This window comes from Lepisosteus platostomus, chromosome 26 (genome assembly GCF_059453375.1).
Source record: "Lepisosteus platostomus isolate fLepPlt1 chromosome 26, fLepPlt1.hap1, whole genome shotgun sequence".
Taxonomy (NCBI): Eukaryota; Metazoa; Chordata; class Actinopteri; order Semionotiformes; family Lepisosteidae; genus Lepisosteus; species Lepisosteus platostomus.
In genome coordinates, this window is record NC_142636.1 from 13525376 (window position 1) to 13544429 (window position 19054).

General features: G+C 50.0%; 1 protein-coding gene and 1 long non-coding RNA gene across 2 annotated transcripts; one reads left to right on the top strand and one right to left on the bottom strand.

Annotated features, from left to right (window-relative positions):
- Positions 1-172: 172 nt before the first annotated feature.
- Positions 173-2169, bottom strand: LOC148640242 (uncharacterized). The gene is made up of 2 exons (XR_015930528.1): positions 850-2169; positions 173-728 (listed from the first exon to the last, which is right to left on the bottom strand). It is a non-coding gene; the product is annotated as an uncharacterized LOC148640242 (long non-coding RNA).
- ppox (protoporphyrinogen oxidase) lies at positions 2120-15968 on the top strand. The gene is made up of 13 exons (XM_088620485.1): positions 2120-2241; positions 5705-5814; positions 6584-6718; positions 7333-7448; positions 8193-8325; positions 8827-8971; positions 9724-9920; positions 10292-10352; positions 10790-10908; positions 11013-11126; positions 13193-13342; positions 14163-14205; positions 14954-15968. The coding sequence occupies exons 2-13, from the start codon at positions 5728-5730 to the stop codon at positions 15079-15081; spliced, it is 1428 nt and encodes a 475-aa protein (XP_088476611.1). The 5' UTR covers positions 2120-2241; positions 5705-5727; the 3' UTR covers positions 15082-15968.
- Positions 15969-19054: the final 3086 nt, after the last annotated feature.

Genomic DNA, 19054 nt, shown 5'->3' on the forward strand with positions numbered 1-19054 from the left:
ATTTACAGATGCATGAGAGTATGTCTTATTTATTTCCTTCTACAGCTATGGGCCAAAATCATTTCAAACTCTTCTTTTCATGAACAGGACTTGACAACCCAGTAATTGCAAAATTAGTACATGCCTGTCTGCCACTGCAGCTGGAAGGAAGGTACAGGAATGAAACTGATAATAAAAGTAATAATTTTCAAGTTTATTCATATTTGACCTATTAAGTGGGAAAAAGTTATAGCCTCAGGGTGGCCAGTAAATCCCAGTTTAAGTAGATCCTGTTAATCAGAAAACATTTTAAGATGTCATAGCACTAACAATATAAATAAGCATGAACGTGTTTTGGAAGCAAACTACATCTTAGTCTCTAAATGATTCGACTGCTCATTTATAGAGGCTCTACAAAATAAATAACGCCTAAATTTCAGGTATTTTATTTCATAATGAGCCTTAATGACTGACATGCAGCAGCAGCAACAAAATGGTATATATATATAAGAAATAACCAACTCTTATGCCATCCATCTTCGTCACGGCCTCCCTGACCCCAAAGGGCACGGATGACGGTGGTCTTGTCCGTGTTGGCATCTCCGACAACCGCCAGGTCCGGCTTGAATTGGTCAGACATCTTCAGAATGGCTTCCAGCTGGAGCTCGGCGTCCGCTTCCCAGACAGATTTGTACGCGTTGGAGATTTCCTGCGAGTCATCTTTGGCGATCTTGGGAGGCACCGGTAATCTACGAAAAGAAAATTTGGGACTTTAGGAACTTGCCTTGTGTTTTGTTTAGCATTGTCGTTTTCTGCCATGTTGCAGAAGTACGTTTAACAAGAGATGCAAGACAGGAAAACTGAAAGTACCAATCAGCGGGTTGGCCCTGTCATCGCGCCCTTTTGAACTGCGTGGTTAAACGTGCGTCGCTGTGTGTTTCTGTCCGTCATCGGGGAGGCAGGAGCGGGGACGTCGTCCTTCATGGACGCGCTGAGGGGGGTGAAGAATGAGAGCCCACGGGCGATAGAGAGACCACAACGACGCCCACCGCCTCCACTCACCCCTCCTACCCGGGCGTTAGATTCTGGGACCTGCCGGGAATAGGGGGTTTGGCTCAATGGACAGAGAGAACCCTCCAAGTGGACAACGTCTTCGTCTCCCTGAAAGCCACGGACGATGTGTATCTCATCGTGGTTTCGGAGCGCCTGAGACTCTGTCACATTCGGCCTGGCCGGCGCCCCCGTGTTTCTCGTGTCCAGCTTCCAGGCGGTGGGGGGCTGGACTTCCCACGCCTTGAGCGGGGCCTGCGGGAGGACAGAAGAAAAAGGTTTGAGTTTGCTGAATATGGCACACGAGGCATTTCTTCCTTTTAAACCACATTTCGAACATCGAATACTTTAGGAAATAGCCTCGACTATCCGGTAGATGTCAGCAAAGGACCATGTTAGCCACCCCTGATACCCGACAGCCGGCTTTGGCATCATCATAATTTCTTACACTTATATAGCGCATTTCTGGACACTCCACTCAGAGCTCTTTACAGGTCATGGGGATCCCCTCCACCCCCACCAGTGTGCAGCCCCACCTGGATGACGCTCTACTAAGTCTTCAGTGGACTGGAGTTTAGAATGATGCCTCTCCGTTGGAGAGAGACAACAATTGCGCTTTATACTGGAAGGTACACGGGCGTAATAAACTCACTTGTCTCGAATAACGACTGCTGGTTATTTCTTATTCTTCATTTTTAGCCGTGTTAAGCTCGGCGCACCTGCGTGGAAAATCTGGCACTGGATTGACGAGAAAGAAAAACAATTTAATATATATATAATATATCCCAACGGGGCCTGAGGAATAAAAGTGTATCGAGTTCTGCTTGTATCCCAAATACATTCTTTCAGAAAACCTTTTTTTTTTCCTGTAAAGTCCTACAAAACTCCCGATGTCCCACGTAACCATGCAGGTGCATGTAACAATTTCGCCAACGCGTTATTTGTTATTGGCAGTAAGAACACAGGTATATATGATTATGCTCTTAAGTCTATTAATGATTTTAACTTTACAGAGAGAGGAGGAGGTCGCTCCTTTGTGGGAGGGCTTAAAGGCCTACCGTCTCCTCTCATTGGTCAGGTCCTGTAACGCGTTCCGCCTCGTGATTGGAGGAATAAGCCCACACGTTCCATGACCGGAAGCGTCGCGCTTGGGACGTGACAGTGTGTCAGTGTCTCAGAAGAGGGGAGTTGTGCGGTTGTTTTAAAATACAGGTAAAGCAAACGCTTACAATTTATAATTCCTCCATGAGTTAGCGATCACAGGCGAGGCAAGTCGATGCTGAGGTCCAACGTGGTGACAGATCTGTAATTGCAGTGCGAATCTGTTCTTGCAGAACTGCAGGCATGTGTGCTGCAGGTACAGTAGTCAGGTACAGGACTCTGGTAGGTCAGTCAGGTTTACCGAAACCAGTTTATGTCTGCAAGCATTCTGTGTTCTATTATTTTCTCGATCAGTAAGCAAGCTAGGTGGCTAGATAGCACGTCTTGACGTGTTGTTGCACGCGGTCGCGGAGGTGTATTTTGGGAAGGTCTGGAGTTGTTCTGGGACATCAAGTGATTTCGTTTTATTTTTGCTTCATGTAGACAGTAAAGTGTGAAAAGATACTTGCTTGGGACTCTGACGAGATACGTAACCTGGTCAGAAGAACCAGGATCCAGGGCCAGTATGTGTATTTGTTCAGAGGAAGACAATGCCTGGTATTTTATTTAAAGTAAAACATTTGTCCAATAAAGACGGGTGAAATACTTGCAGTTCTGTCAGTTATTAATCGACGAGGTCCGCTTTCAGCTTCTTTCTTCAGATCTGATTCCTAGTCTTGGAGTACGCCAGTCCTCTGCTTTTAGTTATTTTTTAAATTATGTAAGTCATTTATTTATTTATTTCCATTATTCTACACTGTATCATTCCCACCTGGATCTGTACATTACTAATGCGTAGGCAGTTAGGGGTTGTTTGAAAATTGTGGGCGAAAGTCTATTTAAAAAGTAGAAGTGAGTTTCATTACTTTAAATTACTCAGCTAGAAACTAGACGTAACTGCGCGACTGTGCAACACTGTTCGTAATTACTGTAATGTCTGACTCTTTTAAGAAAGTATGTCTCGCAACACATTGAATTCGCTCTGTAACATGATATGACTTGGAATGCAACGGATGCGCAAAAAAATAATTTCCAGTCTTCTTAGATGTAATCACGAGGGTGATGGCCCTCTTGTCGAAAGTTATGAAACGCAGGTAACGTGTTCAGTTCGTCATCAGTGGTTTCGCGGCTGAACCGATTACAACCAATCCGTGAAATAGCCGATACTGATTACTGTTGACTATTCGACTGATCGTAATGAAATGTTCTATGATGACTTTAGTTGGTTGCGCCGAGCCTGTCAATAGCTCTGGGAACGCTCTGTATTTCGAGGTATGTACAAGGTATGTGTAAAAGTTTTGTTTAAAAGCAGTATTATACGTACAGAGAGAGCCTGTAAAACACAGCAAATGACTCTCGTAACCGAATAGTAACGTTGTGTAATCAATGATTCCCGCTGTTAGTTTTGGAATGCTGATAAAAGGTCACTGTTTGCCTAGACTAGATTTCAGCCTCTTTGTAAACCGGGTCACTTCGGAGAAGGAACTGGGCAAGAAGAACGGTTTATCTGATGCAATAAAGCCCCAGACAGTTCAAGGTAATTAGCATGCGCTGTAGTTAACTGAAAGTGTGACATAGTCGTCAATAGGGGGCTGCTCAAAGTAAGCAGGATTTCCTGATGCCACAGTGGATCAGCTGGGGCTGCAGAGTTCTCAGGTTTCATGCATGTGGTCTGAAATTCCCCTGATAGCCAGCTTGCTGGGGGGAAGGTGCTAACGACTTGTTTTGAAGATTCCCCTTGTATTTCCAGAGGCTGCAAAACTATAGCACCAGCCCGTGCCATAGTAAAATGGTAATACATTTTTTAATGCATTTAAAAAGTCAACATTGCAATCCTTGACCGCTACCGTATCAAGAAGGAGGTAACGGGAAGTTGTGATCATCCGCCCCCAGACCTGTGGAGTTTGCTCATGTCGGGCTCCAGGCAGAAGGATAGAGAGGAACTCAAGCAACTGTGGAGCTGCGTTAAGGACATGCTGGGCTTTCCTTAGACGTCAGTAGTGCTCCTCGTAGAAATGTAGTGTCTGCAGAGCCTATTGCATCAGAGGTGCTTCTCCTTTATTCCACTTTCTCGTACTCGTCAGGCGGCCAGGCGGGGCTGCTCTCCGAGAGTCAAGGCGGCCGTCGCTGGGCGCTGTCTGGCGATAAAAGGCCCGGAGGCTTTTATCACAGCTCATGCGCTTGTCCCACCCCGGTATCTCCTCCCGCCGTCTCTTCCTGCCTTCCGCCGTGCCCTGTGTGGGCTCCTGGTGTCCCGGCCTTCTCCGGCTGCTATCTCTCCAGGACACCCGGGCAGAGAGTGGTGTGCACATGGCACCTCCTGGGTCACTGTGCAAGAGCAGCTGTAGCTGATCAAGGGCCTTGTGGGGAGAGGGGAGAGGAGAGAGGAGAGAGGAGAGAGGAGAGAGGAGAGAGGAGAGAGGAGAGAGGAGAGAGGAGAGAGGAGAGAGGAGAGAGGGGAGAGGGGAGAGGGGAGAGGGGAGAGGGGAGAGGGGAGAGGGGAGAGAGGGGAGAGGAGAGAGGGGAGAGGGGAGAGGGGAGAGGGGAGAGGGGAGAGGGGAGAGGGGAGAGAGGGGAGAGGGGAGAGGGGAGAGGGGAGAGAGGGGAGAGGGGAGAGGGGAGAGAGGGGAGAGGGGAGAGGGCGGATAGAGGAGAGAGGAGAGAGGAGAGAGGAGAGAGGAGAGAGGAGAGGGCGGATAGAGAGGAGAGAGGAGAGGGCGGATAGAGGAGAGAGGAGAGAGGAGAGGGCGGATAGAGGGGAGAGGGGAGAGGGGAGAGGGCGGATAGAGGGGAGAGGGGAGAGGGGAGAGGGGAGAGGAGAGGGGAGAGGAGAGAGGAGAGAGGAGGGAGGAGAGAGGAGAGAGGAGAGAGGAGAGAGGAGAGAGGAGAGAGGAGAGGGCGGATAGAGGAGAGAGGAGAGAGGAGAGGGCGGATAGAGGGGAGAGGGGAGAGGGCGGATAGAGGGGAGAGGGGAGAGGGGAGAGGGGAGAGGAGAGGGGAGAGGAGAGAGGAGAGAGGAGAGAGGAGGGAGGAGAGAGGAGAGAGGAGAGAGGAGAGAGGAGAGAGGAGAGAGGAGAGAGGAGAGAGGAGAGAGGAGAGAGGAGAGAGGAGAGAGGGGAGAGGGGAGAGGAGAGGGGAGAGGGGAGAGGGGAGAGGGGAGAGGAGGAAGGAGAGAAGGGAGTGGATCATGCCATTGCTGAAGTGTGATTCACGTTGGCATCCTCTACAGTTCCCATGCCTTTGTCTCACAGTGCACCTTTTATAGTGGGCTGAGCCAAGCCCAGATTCCACAGAGACACGGACGGTCTTGCCAGGCTCAGGTTCCCGGAACCGCAGCTGACAGCGTCGGCCTTCCAGCTGTGGAGGCAGGAGCCAGTCCCGGGCCAGCAGGAAGCCTGAAGAGTAATATTGAAAACCCTGAAGAGACGATCTCCGTCTGTTCCCCGGCGCTGGCGGAAACAAGAGCCAGAGGGAGGGATTGGGCTGCTGTGCAGAGGGAGCCTCAGCGGTGTCTGTGCTTTGTGTGTCTACACAGGGAGGGCTGGCCAGGACGTCTGAATGCAGAGGGCGGTGGCAGTCATCGGAGGGGGCATGAGTGGGCTCTCCGCTTGCTATCACCTGAGCAGAAGCCCCCGAATATCCCAGGTACCGCGCCTTCTGCTCTGTGTGACGCTCGGGTTGGGGTCGGGGGTCAAAGCCAATGCGTCGCACCTGCCTGCAGGCATGGAAACCAGCATGAAATAAGATCCTGTGATAGTCTAGATGGCAGAAAAAGCACAAAAAAAGCCTTTTGCATGATATTTGCTCTTCAAAGTGGGGTCAGAGGCTTAAAATGTATAAAAATAATAATACCTTTCCTTATCCTCAGTCATTCCCTACAGTTTTAGAGCTCTTTACTGGACACTACACTCAAAGCTCTTTACAGGTGATGGGGATCCCCTCCACCACCACCAAGTGCAGCCCCACTTGCAACAGCAGGCAAAGTGTGCCATTCTGCTCCCCAAATACCAGGGGAGCAGAGTGGTGAAGCCAGTCGTTAAAAATCCCAGGGTGTTTCTTGAAAAGAGTCAGGGTGTTACCCCAGTGTACCCCATTGTCCTTTACCAGTCATGGCCTCCTAATAATCCCCCTCTCTGAACTGGCTTCATCACTCGGAGAGCTGGTGTGTGGGGAGCGGACTGGCGCATCATCCAGGTGGGGGGACACACTGGTGGGGGTGGAGGGGATCCCCATGACCTGTAAAGAGCTCTGAGTGGAGTGTCCAGAAAAGCGCTGTGGAAGTATGAGAATTATTCTTATTCTACTTCACCACAAGGCTCCAGCCCAGCCTGCGGTGATCCAGCCCCCGAGGAGGGGAGCTGGATCGGCCTGGGGGGCCGGTGCTCACTGCGGCCTGTCCCCCGTGTGTCCGCAGGTGGCGCTGCTGGAGGCCAGCGGGCGGCTGGGCGGCTGGCTGCGCTCCACGCGGAGGGAGGACGGGGCGATCTTCGAGCACGGGCCCAGGGGCGTGCGTCCAGCCGGAGCAGTGGGCAGGAGCACCCTGGACATGGTACCCTCGCCGGAGGCCTCGAACCCAGGCGATAGCCCCACGACTCACTGCAGATTTAGATTAAACCTCGGTAACGAAATCAATTCGCTGACGGGACGGCAGCATTTTTTCCAGTTCCGGCTCACGGGTCACTGCCATGACTAATGTAGTGCGATGTGGTACAGCAGACGTTCCACCATTGAAATCTTCCAGAAAGAAAATACCCCTGACTGGAATTTCACCATCACATAGAGCCACACGCACTGGTGGCACGGGCTTCCTAGTAATTTGGCTGAGGGCCATGTGGGGCCTCTATAGGATGCAAGAGCATGCTCCTCAGCACGGGGTGTGTTCCACAGGCACAGTACAGGCACTTTGTAATCATCGTCATCATCGTCGTGATCCGCTGGAGAGACGACTCCATCACCCGTCTAGTTCAAAGGATCCAGTTCCGGTGAAGACTTTTGATCGTCTAGCAGAGCTCTCGGAGAGAAATGGCAGATGCCACGTGGGCTTGCGAGCGAGATGCCGCCGAGAGAAAAGCGATTGTAGTGCCAGGGCCGAAGTGATCACAGATGGAAGATACTTTCTAAGCTGATCTGAATACAAAGGGCTTCCTCCCTGCTCTACGCTAGGTCTCGGAGCTGGGCCTGGAGGGCGAGGTGCTGCCCGTGCTGGCCAGTCACGAGGCCTCCAAAAACCGTTTCCTGTACGTCGGCGGCCAGCTACACAGGATGCCCTCCGGAGTGGGGTGAGTCTGCTACCCGAGGTAGAGGGGGCTTCGTGATTGAAGTAGTTGTGGGGCAGTTCGTCGACAGAGGAGCAGGATACAGCCCTGTCTGAGCCCAGTGCACACCCCAGCACAGTGGACTTCTGAAGGTCTCTACTCCTTTTTGTGCTGTTCAGCCTCCTGTGTCAGACTGGTCTGCTTCAGGCTGGGGCGGTCTGCGTGCTGTTGTTCCAGATCGATTGCTCCTTCTCTCAATGACCTCGTTGGGGGCCAACCAATCACTGCCGTTTAATCAGTCAGGGGCTGTAACAGACCTTGGAGCAGTTTTCAGGCTGGTGCAGAGCTGCGTAGAGAACACATTCCAATAATTCTTCCACACATTACACAGCATGATGAAGCACTACCGCTACAACCTTGAAAAGGTGCCGAATTTTTTTTCCCCCCAATTCAAGGTTGTAACATATGCCTCATAAATTTATGGTCCTTTTCCAGCTGCCAGTTTCCCTGTTTTTTCTGCCTTCAGCATGATTCTTGATCATTATTTTGCCAAGTGAGTGCACTAGAAGTGGAAGTATACACTATCCCAGAATCCCCTCCAGTGATGCAGAGAGAATTCTGGGCTAGCTTACATTTCCGCTTCCTGTCCATCCTCATCCATTGACCTGGATGAGACGGCTGGACCGGGGTGCCCTGATCGTGCCCAGCGTAACCGTCTCCTCTCCCCTCCCCTGCTGTGGTGTTGCTGCTGCCCCCCGGTGGTGACAGTGGGCTGGTGCGGACGGTGCCACCTTTCTCCCGCCCGCTGGCGGTGAGCGTCCTGAAGGAGCTGCTGACTCGCAGGGGGGACCAGGAGGATGAATCCATCCACGGGTTCGTAGAGCGTCGCCTGGGGAAAGAGGTGAGACTCTGTGGCTCTTCGGGAGGGGGAACGCGCGCTTGTGCACGGGACCGTGGACCGTCGGGTCCGGTCTTGCTTGTTTCATTGAAACCCAGAATCCTAACCTGCTCCTTCTTGAATCACTCTCCCTAATCCTATTCCCAAAGATCAAAGAGTTCCAGACTCCCTCTGCCATTGGTGTCTCTAAAGGGCTGGCACATGCTCCTGATTTCCATCCTGCGGGTCCCGGAGCGATATTTGGATACCTGATGTAAACCGGCATCCATTCATTTTTTTCTGACTGCTTCTTCCAAGTCAGGGTCTCATGAATCAGCTAGTGCACGTGCCTGCATTCGGGACAGAGAACGGGAGGCTGGTGTTTACACAAAGAGGTAGCAGGAGTGTGGAGCAGCTCGGCCTCCCCTGTCGCGAGTGTCCCCCAGTGGAGGCGTCGTGGAGCGGGGCAGCTGGCGAACGCGTGTCTGCGTGTGCAGGGGGCTCAGCCGCGTGCTCTCTCCCCAGCTCGCGGACATCGTGATGGACTGCCTGTGCCGGGGGGTGTTCGCCGGGGACTGCCGCAAGCTGAGCCTGCGCTCCTGCTTCCCGCCGCTCTTCCGCGCCGAGCGGGACTGGGGCTCCGTCGTGCTGGGACTGATCCGCGGGGGAGGTGATGCGCGGCTCCCCGTTCGCCGCCGTCTCGCACGCGGGCCTCCTGGATGATCACGGAGGTGCAGAGGGTCACATGTCGGAATGATACTCCCTCCCAATGATTTAAACTGTCATATGGGGCCACGCCCACACCTGTGTCATGGGGTTCCTAATAATTTGGCCCAGTACCATGTGGCGTCTGTCTGACGCGAGAGTAGTCTTATCACCACGGCATGCATTTCCAGTTTCGCTGTGGCTACAGTTTTGCAGTCTAGCCCATCGCCCTGCTCGGATTCTGCCCTGGTAGTTAATAATAATTGCTTACACTTCTATAGCGCTTTTCTGGACACTCCACTCAAAGCGCTTTACAAGTCATGCACTTTGCACACCAGCTCTCGGTGGGGAGGAGAGCAGAGTGGTGAAACCAGTTTAGAGATGGGGGTTATTAGGAGGCCATGACTGGTAAAAGGCCAGGGGGGAAATTTGGCCAGGACGCAGGAGTTACACCCTGTTTTTTTAATGACCACAGAGAGTCAGGACCTCGGCTTTTACAGTACAGTGTCCCCGTCACTATCCTGGGGCATTAGGACCCACACAGACCGCAGGGTGAGCGCCCCCTGCTGGCCCCACTTACACCTCTTCCAGCAGCAGCCTCAGCTTTCCCAGGAGCCTCCCCTCCAGGTACTGGCCTGACTCACTCCTGCTGGGCTCCAGTGGGCGGCCAGCTGGGAGCTGCTGGCTGACGGTGTTCGATGGTGTCTGGATCCGCAGAGCGGGACAGGAAGCCATGCAGCGGGCTGGCCCGGCGGGCGCAGGCGGAGCGCTGGACGCAGTGGTCCCTGAGGAGGGGCATGCAGGCCCTGCCCGAGGCGCTGGAGGACAGGCTGAAGGCGGACCGGCGAGTGACCATCCACACACAGGCTCCCGTGCAGGGCCTGAGCCGGCCAGCAGGGGGCAGTGGCTGGCTGGTGAGTCGGAGGGGTCTGGGGATGGGTTGCACTCCTGCAATTAATTAATAATGAAACCTGCTCACTGCAGGCTTCTTTTCGATCTTTGTAATGCTTGTTGAGATTTGTGTTTTTACTAATTGCGCACAGATCAGTTTTTGTTCGCTCTGCATAGATTAATTCAATCTTCTACCTGAAGGTCTGTAATGTAGCAGGCTGCTCATGTACTGTGTCTTTTGTCATTAAGAAATCGGCCTCTTAATTAGATTATGAGTTAGCATCACTGAAGATCTCCTTCGTGTTCTTTCTGCACTGGGGACTGTTGATTCAGAATAGGAATAGGGAACTGTACAGACAATTCTCCTCAGGGTCCCTGTTGTTCTGTGCTGTAGATCAAGCTGCAGGACGGCACTATCAAGGCTGATCACATCATATCTGCAGTGCCAGCGAAAGGTAAGGTCTGTGCTGTGTTTGTACATTGAGCAAACCTGCACCCAGCTGGGCGAACACGCTGAGCAGTCAGACTGGAAATCCGTACCACCGTCGGGACCCCAGTTCTATCAGATCGCTGCGCAAGTGCACTCAAAAGATAGGAGTTTGTTGGCGCTTCCCAGTTGGTTGGCCGGAAAGTAAAAATTGTAATAAAACATTATGGAAAGGACAATGTGTGATCGATTGCTTGTTTGGACTGACACTGTGCTTGCTGTGTGAAAAGTAAGTTGATTCTACAAACTGGTGAATGGAAATACAAAGTTTTTATCGAAACTTGTTCCGATAATTGTTCTGGTATTAGTTGTTAAAATTCTCATTCTTGCGCGACCGTTATGTCACTCTAGTGCTTATTTTATTTTTGCGTCTGTAACCGCGGTTTCCCCGTGTGCGAACTGCAGTTCTGGCCTCGGTGCTGCCCCCTGCTGACAGCGCCCTCTCGGAGGAGCTCCGGGGCATCCAGTCCGTCACAGTGGCCGTGGTCAACCTGGAGTACGAGGGGTCCGTCCTGCCCTTCACGGTGAGCAGCCCGCCGCCCGGGGGGGGGGTCCCCCTGACCCGTCCACGGTCTCCACGGGGGTCTCATTCCACAGAGCCTGATTCCCTCGGCTCTCTCTCCTGCAGGGGTTCGGTCACCTGGTGCCTTCCTTCGAGAACGGGGCTCTTCTGGGGATCGTCTACGACTCGGTCGCCTTCCCCCAGCACAACCGGCGGGGGGACCCCAGCACCAGGCTGACGGTGAGGCCGGGTGGCCTGGGGTTGATTTCCCAAAGTGCCGCCTGCTTGCGATCCCTGTCCGTGTTCATATCTTCCACCCTACTGCCCTGCAAATAATTAACATCTGGCTGCAGTGCCTCAGACTCGGTACACATCTGCACTTTTTGCATGGTCTGCATTTTATTTTCTGACTTCTACATATTTATTTTCCCGGAACAGATGTATTGTTCCTGTCGTTATCCTTTATGATGCTTGTAATATCCCGCCTACCTCGTGTGGTGTAGTCTCTGCACTGTTTATGTCCCGAGAGATCAGAGCGATTAAGAATTCCAGTGTTCATGCGTACAGGGCAATAAACTCCTCTACTCTGTATCTCGAAGGCTGTCCAGGAGGGCGATCTTTAAATAGGGTGGAATATGCACTCCTAAGCACTCTTCCTCTTAATTTGCATCTCATCTCATCTCCAAAATCCTATTTTCATCTCTGGTCATAGAGCATTACTTGAGATGCCGTTGTCACTAACTTGGAGGCTTCCAGATTATTTCATCAAATCCCTTTCTGGCCTCTTTCGTGTCTCACCTAGTTAATGAAATACAGATCTGAAACAGAGAAATAAACTGAGTTTATTTATTTGACCCTTATCCAGAGCAACTTGCATTTGCATCAGTTTACACAGGAAGTATTCAGGTAAAGTACTTTCCTGAGAGGTACAACAGCTGTGTCTGGGATGTGAACTTGCAACCTACCTGTCCAGAACCCATAACGATCTTAGCTACTGGGTGATTAGCGCTCCTGCCTCTCCGCTCTTGGGTCCTGGGTTCGATTCTGGACTGTGTGGAGTCTGCATGCGTGTGTCTGTGCGCGGATGTGCGGGAGCCCTGCAGTGGACTGGCGTCTCAGCGAGGGGGTCGCCCTGCCTTGCCCCCTGGCCTTTCTGCGTTCATCTCTGGATAGATCTTAAGTGCTGGCCTCCAGAGTGCAAGCTCATGTAGCGAAGGCTGGGGCGATATCAAGAATAAAGAGGTGTAGCTGAACAAATAATATCCATCTCGCTCCGCACCGTTTGTCATCTTGTTTCCACCACAGTGCTAAGACGTACGCCTGCGGCCATGTAGCCAGACGATATTATCTGTATCCGCAGTGGTGCTGTGACACAAAGCGCTGATAATGGGAGAGCTTTCGGTCTTTTTTCTTTGTAGTTGCCTCGGTAAGAGAACTCCCCGTTTATCACGAGCTGCTGCAGTCTGCCGGAGTTATCGCCGCAGCCCAGCCAGGAGAAATTTGCTCTGCTGTTTGTTTGTTTGTTTGTTTGTTTTTTTCCCTTTCCACCTGCCTGCACTGTGGACATTATTATTATATTATTATCATTCAGATGGAGATTCGCGAGCAAAAAAAAAAATCGTATTTGTTTAAAGCCATTATCCGCCTCTGCAGAGAAGCGTGGAAGCTGGTGGTCTGTGCAGGCAGGGCCCGGGCTGCAGGAGGAAATTGGGTTACGGTGCTCCCAGCCGTAGGAAAATTGCTGCCGTTCTGTTCAATTCCTGCCGATGTCCCCTGCTGTCGGCTGTAGCTCCATCTCGAGCCGAGACGAGACGTGGAACAAATCGATGTCCTGTGAGAATGTCCTTAGATGAGGGTCTCTGAGAGATCCACTTATCCGAGCAGGTGTCAGAAACCCTTTCATTGAGAAAAATAGCCCCTCTTTATCTTGGAGAAGACGGGCCGTTCTAACTGTACTGGCGTGTTTTAAACTGCAGGTGTCATCTCTAGTGTGCCCGTCTCCCCTTGTCGATTTAAGAGGCTTTCCTTGTCTAAATCCCCCCCCTCATCCAGCGTTCAGCAAGAGCAGCTTCTGTGAAATGGGTTAAAGCACGAGCTCATTGACTCTGAGCCGGACCCCAGCTTTCTGACTCTCAGGGGGTGGGTTTCTGATACCATTCCCCCCCCCACCCCACCCCACACTCCCCTTTCCAGTGGGCCGCAGGACATGTAGAGATGTAATGCAGGAAGGAGCAGGACCCCTAGGGATGCGATAGAGCCGTGACTGTGAAAACCAAGAGCCAACTGGGGCAGTGCTGCTTTTGCAGGTCATGATGGGAGGGGCGTGGTTCTCCGAAGCCTTTGGCAGCCCTGAGGAAGTGACTGACCAGCAGCTGCTACAGATGGCAACCCAGGCAGTGAAAGGGCACTTGGGGGTCTCCGCAGAGCCGGTGTGGAGCTACGTGGCCTTGCAAAAGGTAAGCAGCTCTTCATCATATAGGGGAGGGAGTGGGTCTATAATACAATTTCTGCCTGTGTTTTGGAATAAGATTGTAATTCAGAACCATCAAGCAAGCAGGGTAACATTAGTCTTGGCTTTCAAATTCAGATCCCCCCCTCCCCGTCATAGTGATCTGTAGGCAAAACAAACAAGCCCGTCTGGTGATAAATATCTGGGCAGAAGGGTGATTTGTTTGCACTAGCGGAAGACTCAAAGAACAGAGTCCCAGCTCAATTCCTCAAGCCCATGGGCACCGCTGTAGTAATCTTTCATTGGCGATAAGGACGAGCCACTTCAGATCTCAGAACTCTTTTGGTTTAAGCCGATTTAGAGGAGCAAATTCCTTTTTTGAAGAAGCTGGTTCTTAGAAGTTTTTTTTTTGGCCTTCGCCTGTTGAAAATTGCAAGGCTCCTGAACAAGGCAGTTCTAAAGCCAATAATCCCACCGACCCCTGAGGAAACGGCCCTGGGCTCGTCGGCACTTGAGGTGGGTTCTGAGCGGCTCTAGATGTCGAATGGGACGGCCTCTTCTCGCTGTCCCCACAGTGATTCTGCCCTGTCGAACCGCCTTGATCATCCCGCTCCCTCAGGCTTGGAGCGCTGGACCTGTGGGAAATTGGAATCTCTGGAAATAGGAAGAGCGTTCTTTGCCATGACTGGGATTTTGTTTTTCCCCTTCTTTCCTTCTTGAGGTGGGGAATGGAGGGGGTGAGGCGATGGGGGAAGTAGAGTTGGACATAGGCGAACATCCCTGAACAAAATGTTCAAAAGAAATCACTGTGCTTTTTTTCGTTTTAGGACTGCATACCCCAGTATACTCTAGGACACTGGAAACGGCTGGGTAAGGGCCAGATTTTGCTTGATTCTGTAGGATTCTTGTCTTCCTGTTGCTGAGCATAGTTTGAAGCTTAGTCCTATCATTTTACCAACACTCAAAGCCAAATGAAATAAGCCACTGCTTTTAGATTCTATGGCCTGGATTGACTCTCAGCTTCAGCTGAATGTATGACTGCAAATCAGACCCTATATTTCTGACGGCGGCTTTTCAAAAGCTTCCTCCTTCCCAATGCAGACCAGGCCTGCTTTTTTGTCTTCCATGAGGATTGTGAAGGGCCATCCGATGCAGGATTTGCCGAAGCACAGCTTTTCAAGCATTGTGTTGTCTGTGCCAGCACGGAAATGCAGACTTTGACATGTAATTTTGTGATTCACTGTTCACCGGGTATATTGTAAACTACAGTTACAATAAAAAATAACATCAGGATGGAAGATGATTCATTGTGAACGGCAGATTATTTTATCAAGAATATGGTGATATTGCAGCAAGTATCAGGTTGAATATAGAAGAACATGTGTATGATGTTCATGCTGCCAGTACTGCAGTACTTCCTAACAGGCTTGTTTGAAACCAGCAAGATGCCAGTTCCATCTATCAAAGCCTTGAGATAGTATTTCAATCCTAATATTTTTTCACTTTAGTCCAAATGCTCTCTTTAGAAACTATTGCTTACTTTTATTTTTATTTGGGATATATATATATATTTTTGTTTATCAAACCATCAGCCATCTTGTCCCCCTTCTGTTAACAGAAAAAATCAGGCACTACATCAGCCACCACAGCCTGCCACTCAGCCTGGTGGGGGCCTCCTTCGAGGGAGTCTCTGTGAATGATGTCATCCGCAGTGGACAGATGGCGGCAGAGAGAATTGTGGGATAGGCAAGGGAAAGACTGGGTGCCCTTGAAAGACATGAAAGAGACTAATCTACTACTGGACATTAATCTGTGAACTGTGAAGCTGCTACAGTACATTCAGTCATGCGTAACTCAGTTAGTTGACATTAGGGGAGTAAATATTTGCAGATTTCCCAAATCAGACATGTCAGTACCCTATACAGCAGTTAAGCTGCCTTTTGTTTGAATTTAAACTTTGTTTTGCTGGTAGTGGTTATCTTCCAGTCTTCATTGGATTTCTGCATGGCAGAGGTTACCATGATGTAACCTGAATTTAATGAGCATTCAAGTCAAATACGCTTTGGATGTTGTTTACTAGTGAGTATGTACTGCATCTGGTTTAATCAAGCCCTTTAGACACGTTACGACTGAGGCTGAGGGTTGGCTACTTACTCAAAGGATTGCAGGAATCTGGAAGGAGCTCCTCAGCTCCATCAGCAATGAACAGCCAACGACACACAATGCTCCAGCTAGCCTGCAATTATGTGTCCCATCTTGCATGCATGCCCTGCCATGATTTCTCAGTGCAGTGCTTTTATCATGGTAGACCACTGTACGCAGTTTCTCTTAAGAGTTGTTCACAGGCAGCAAATAACACCTTATTACTACAAGACTGACAGCGTCTTGCAGCCTTTGCCTTCCTGACACAGTGTTGCACCGATACCAGTGAGGCCTTGTCTGGGTTCCACTGTGTGGAAATAATACAGATGTTTTTACTTGTAGGATTTCGCTTGGTGTTCATGAAATACAAATTGATCATACCGTTAACACTGAAGACGTGCATTTGCACACGAGCCTCCGGCGGTGACTGATTATTTTTATGGCAAATGTTAACATGTTTTCTAGTCAAATAAAAGTGACTCGTTTTACAATCCTGCTGTATTTTGTTGTTGTTGTTGTCTGTCGATCGACTTACTGTCATCTTCAGACTTGCTCCATCGCTGTCTCAGTGTGCGTCCCGCTCGACGCAACTACCCCTTACTGTCCACAGGGGGCATCACGCTCCGGTCAAAGTGCTTTCGATAAAATGATGTAATAATCAGACGCTTTTGATCAAACGTGTTCTGAGTGGGAGTGGAGTGAGGGAAGTATTTACATACATTAAGATATCGGATTTCTTCTGTTTTCGTGTGGGTTGGTGGGGAGAGTTTGCTGCACGCGATAAAAAGATACATAATGGTTGTTGAATTGAATGTATAATGTTGAATATACAATGGATACATTTCCATTTTCCGTCAGACCTCGCTGGTCGTAAACTGACAGTTCTTGATTATACTCGATGCGGTTCTTATTTGAACACCAGTAGCTAACCTGGTATGGCGCTGCTGTCAGAGTAGGTCTTTTGTGCCGGCTCCCGTCGTGGCGTCTGTCTGGAGAGGAAGTGACTGTAATAAACCGAGACTCGGTTTCTGGGCGAGCTACTGTCTCCCGTCACCTCCGGATGGCGCCCGAGGTCTGTTCGCGAACCGTGACCGCCCGTGAGAGACTGACGTCGGCGCGCAAGGCCGAGCCCGGCTTCCTCACCAGCAACACAAGGCCCTTTTAAAATCGCTATAGCACCTCCACGCCGCGCTGTTCGTGGGATGGTTGAAAAATACTGTAGCGCATGAATGGATGTGCACTTTCCCCTTCGCGTACAACGTGTTTCCTGCAGCACGATGGTAGACCGACAGGCAGCGACAGCCTCCCCGATTTTCCAAGTTAAAAAGGCTACCGGCATGTTGCTTCAGAGAAAAGGGTTTGTAAAAATAAAGGCTGGTGCTAAATGGCATTCTGCCGTAAAAACGGGATTTTTCGAGCCCGGGGGGTTGTCAAGATAGAACTGTCTACAATGATTATTGAGAGCCAACCCTAATGGCATTCTGTCAAACTCAATTACTGCCCGGTCAGTGCTGTAAGCAGTCTAGAGTCTACTCCCTTCGAAAGTCACTTCGGTTGTTTTAGAAAGCAGCCACCATGAACGAATCGGCTCCTTTATTCCAATTTAAATTCTCCATCCACACCCACACAATTCGTGCCGCGCAGAGCGAGCCTCCATTATGTGCAGAATAATTCTTCTCCATTAGTTCTTCCCACGGTACATTCCATTGATAATCTGACGCGTACGAGCAGGGCTCAGCCGCTGCCCTAAACACTATAAAATGCGAAGGAGCTTGAAGGATGTCAGCAGGCAGGGATCGTAGACCGTACTGTTTGTGTGTGTTTATCTTGGAGGGGAGGGGTTATGGTTCTCGGGGACGTAGGGGGGTACAGTATACCTCGCTCAAATACCGTCGCAGTTTTTTCGGAGGTTACAGGCTCATTGGCTGATAGCTCAGAGGCGCACATTCCACCCAGTTGTGTTCAGATTTGGGGCCTGAAAGTGTGGGGGCAAAGTGGGAAACCTTCCCTACAGGGGCGTACTCCCGAAAAGGGCCTGTGGAAGCGGGGTACAGGCGCAGAAGCCGCAGGAGACCTCGAATCACCGGAAGTAATAGCAGCCGTCACTACCTGAGCCTGACGGAGCAGGAGAGGCGACAGGAGAGGGACAAGTAATGAGTTTATTCCATGCTGAAAAAAAGAAGAGAGTCAACACAACGTTTCGGCTCTGAAGCCTTCTTCAGGTGTGTGAAGGGGGTATCATTCAGAAGGGTAAAGGCCTCGGACTTGTCCTCGGATATTTATAACATAAAGAATTGTTCTGCACCTATTCCGTTGAAAATGCATGGAGATACTGCTGTAGGACCACCCTTTCCGAGAACAGCCTGCAGGTGTCCATAGAAATGTCCCGTTTCCCTACAGAAGCCTACCCGTCGTTTGTAACTGGCCTTCCTGGGGAAAACATTCAGGAAGGAAAAAAATAAAAATTTCAGGAAGCTTTCCGCTGCTATCGGCTGTTGAGACAATTTCCAGTCAGCGTTTTCACAGTGGGAGAAAATGAGCTCAAATTCGGATTGGTTTTCTATTTCCGTCCCCCTACCGGCTACTAGAGGCTCCGGCATTTCAAAGCCAGCGATTAGACTTGATGTTTTTTTTTTTTAATATTTCAGACGAAAACCGCCAACCGTCTGGAAAAGAGCTATCTGGGGTGTCGGTGCTTATGTTACTCATCATCTGATTTCATTTTTGCATTAACTAAGAGCAGTTCAATTAAATTGAATATGGTAATTCGGCTTACTTTTACTTAAATGAAGGTCTCACTTCAGGTAACAGATAACACAGGCGCTAAACTCGGCTTGTTTTCATCAACCAATGTGGGCTTTCACAGTAACGTGCAGTGCTTTTTTCAATTAACCCACAGTAAACCTTACCCCTCTTCACGGCTCTACAACAAACGTATTAATTACACTTATATGCCTCAAATATTCCCAAGTAACATCTTCTAAAAGCTTTTCGACGCGACCAAACTGCACACTTGTGTTGTAAAATCCTTGCTAGAAAGTGTTATTCTGACATTCCAAGAATGTTTGCGGATGCGGTACAAATCACACAACAAACAACCCAGCATATATATATAATTCATCTTCTGCAATTGTAGGTAAAAAAAATATGCCAACATTGAATGTGTATTAGGCTTCAAAACGGTAACAAGACTGCTTTCTCCTGGTTAAGACAAAACAAGTCATTATTTCAAAAAGAGTGGGCAACATCTTACATGTTTAAGTGCTCTGAACCCTTTTTAATAGTCTGCTAGCTAAGCACTGGAAAGCATGACAATACGTTCTTTACCCTGACGTTTTGAGGCTTTTCAAAACCCAATCTCCTCTCTGTCAGCTGGGATTCAACGGGAACAAAAAAAAAAAGATAATTGAAAAGATTTTCGCCCCAGTCTTAATTAGTTTTTGCCATTTTTTTTAATTCAGAAGCCTGAAATGGACTTAATAGAACGTCATTTTCTCCCATCCTCCTTAACAAAGCGCGTTTCACACTCGCCCCTGAAACCCCGGCAGGACTCTCGACAAAGGGAACAATCTCACGT

What these genes read in the sequence shown, in the direction of transcription:
- ppox (XM_088620485.1), top strand. Translation starts at nt 5,728, where the DNA reads ATGCAGAGGGCGGTGGCAGTCATCGGAGGGGGCATGAGTGGGCTCTCC. An exon ending in ATCTGCAGTGCCAGCGAAAG is followed by an intron (nt 10,353 to 10,789) that starts GTAAGGTCTGTG and finishes TGCGAACTGCAG; the next exon opens with TTCTGGCCTCGGTGCTGCCC. An exon ending in ACCCCAGCACCAGGCTGACG is followed by an intron (nt 11,127 to 13,192) that starts GTGAGGCCGGGT and finishes CTGCTTTTGCAG; the next exon opens with GTCATGATGGGAGGGGCGTG.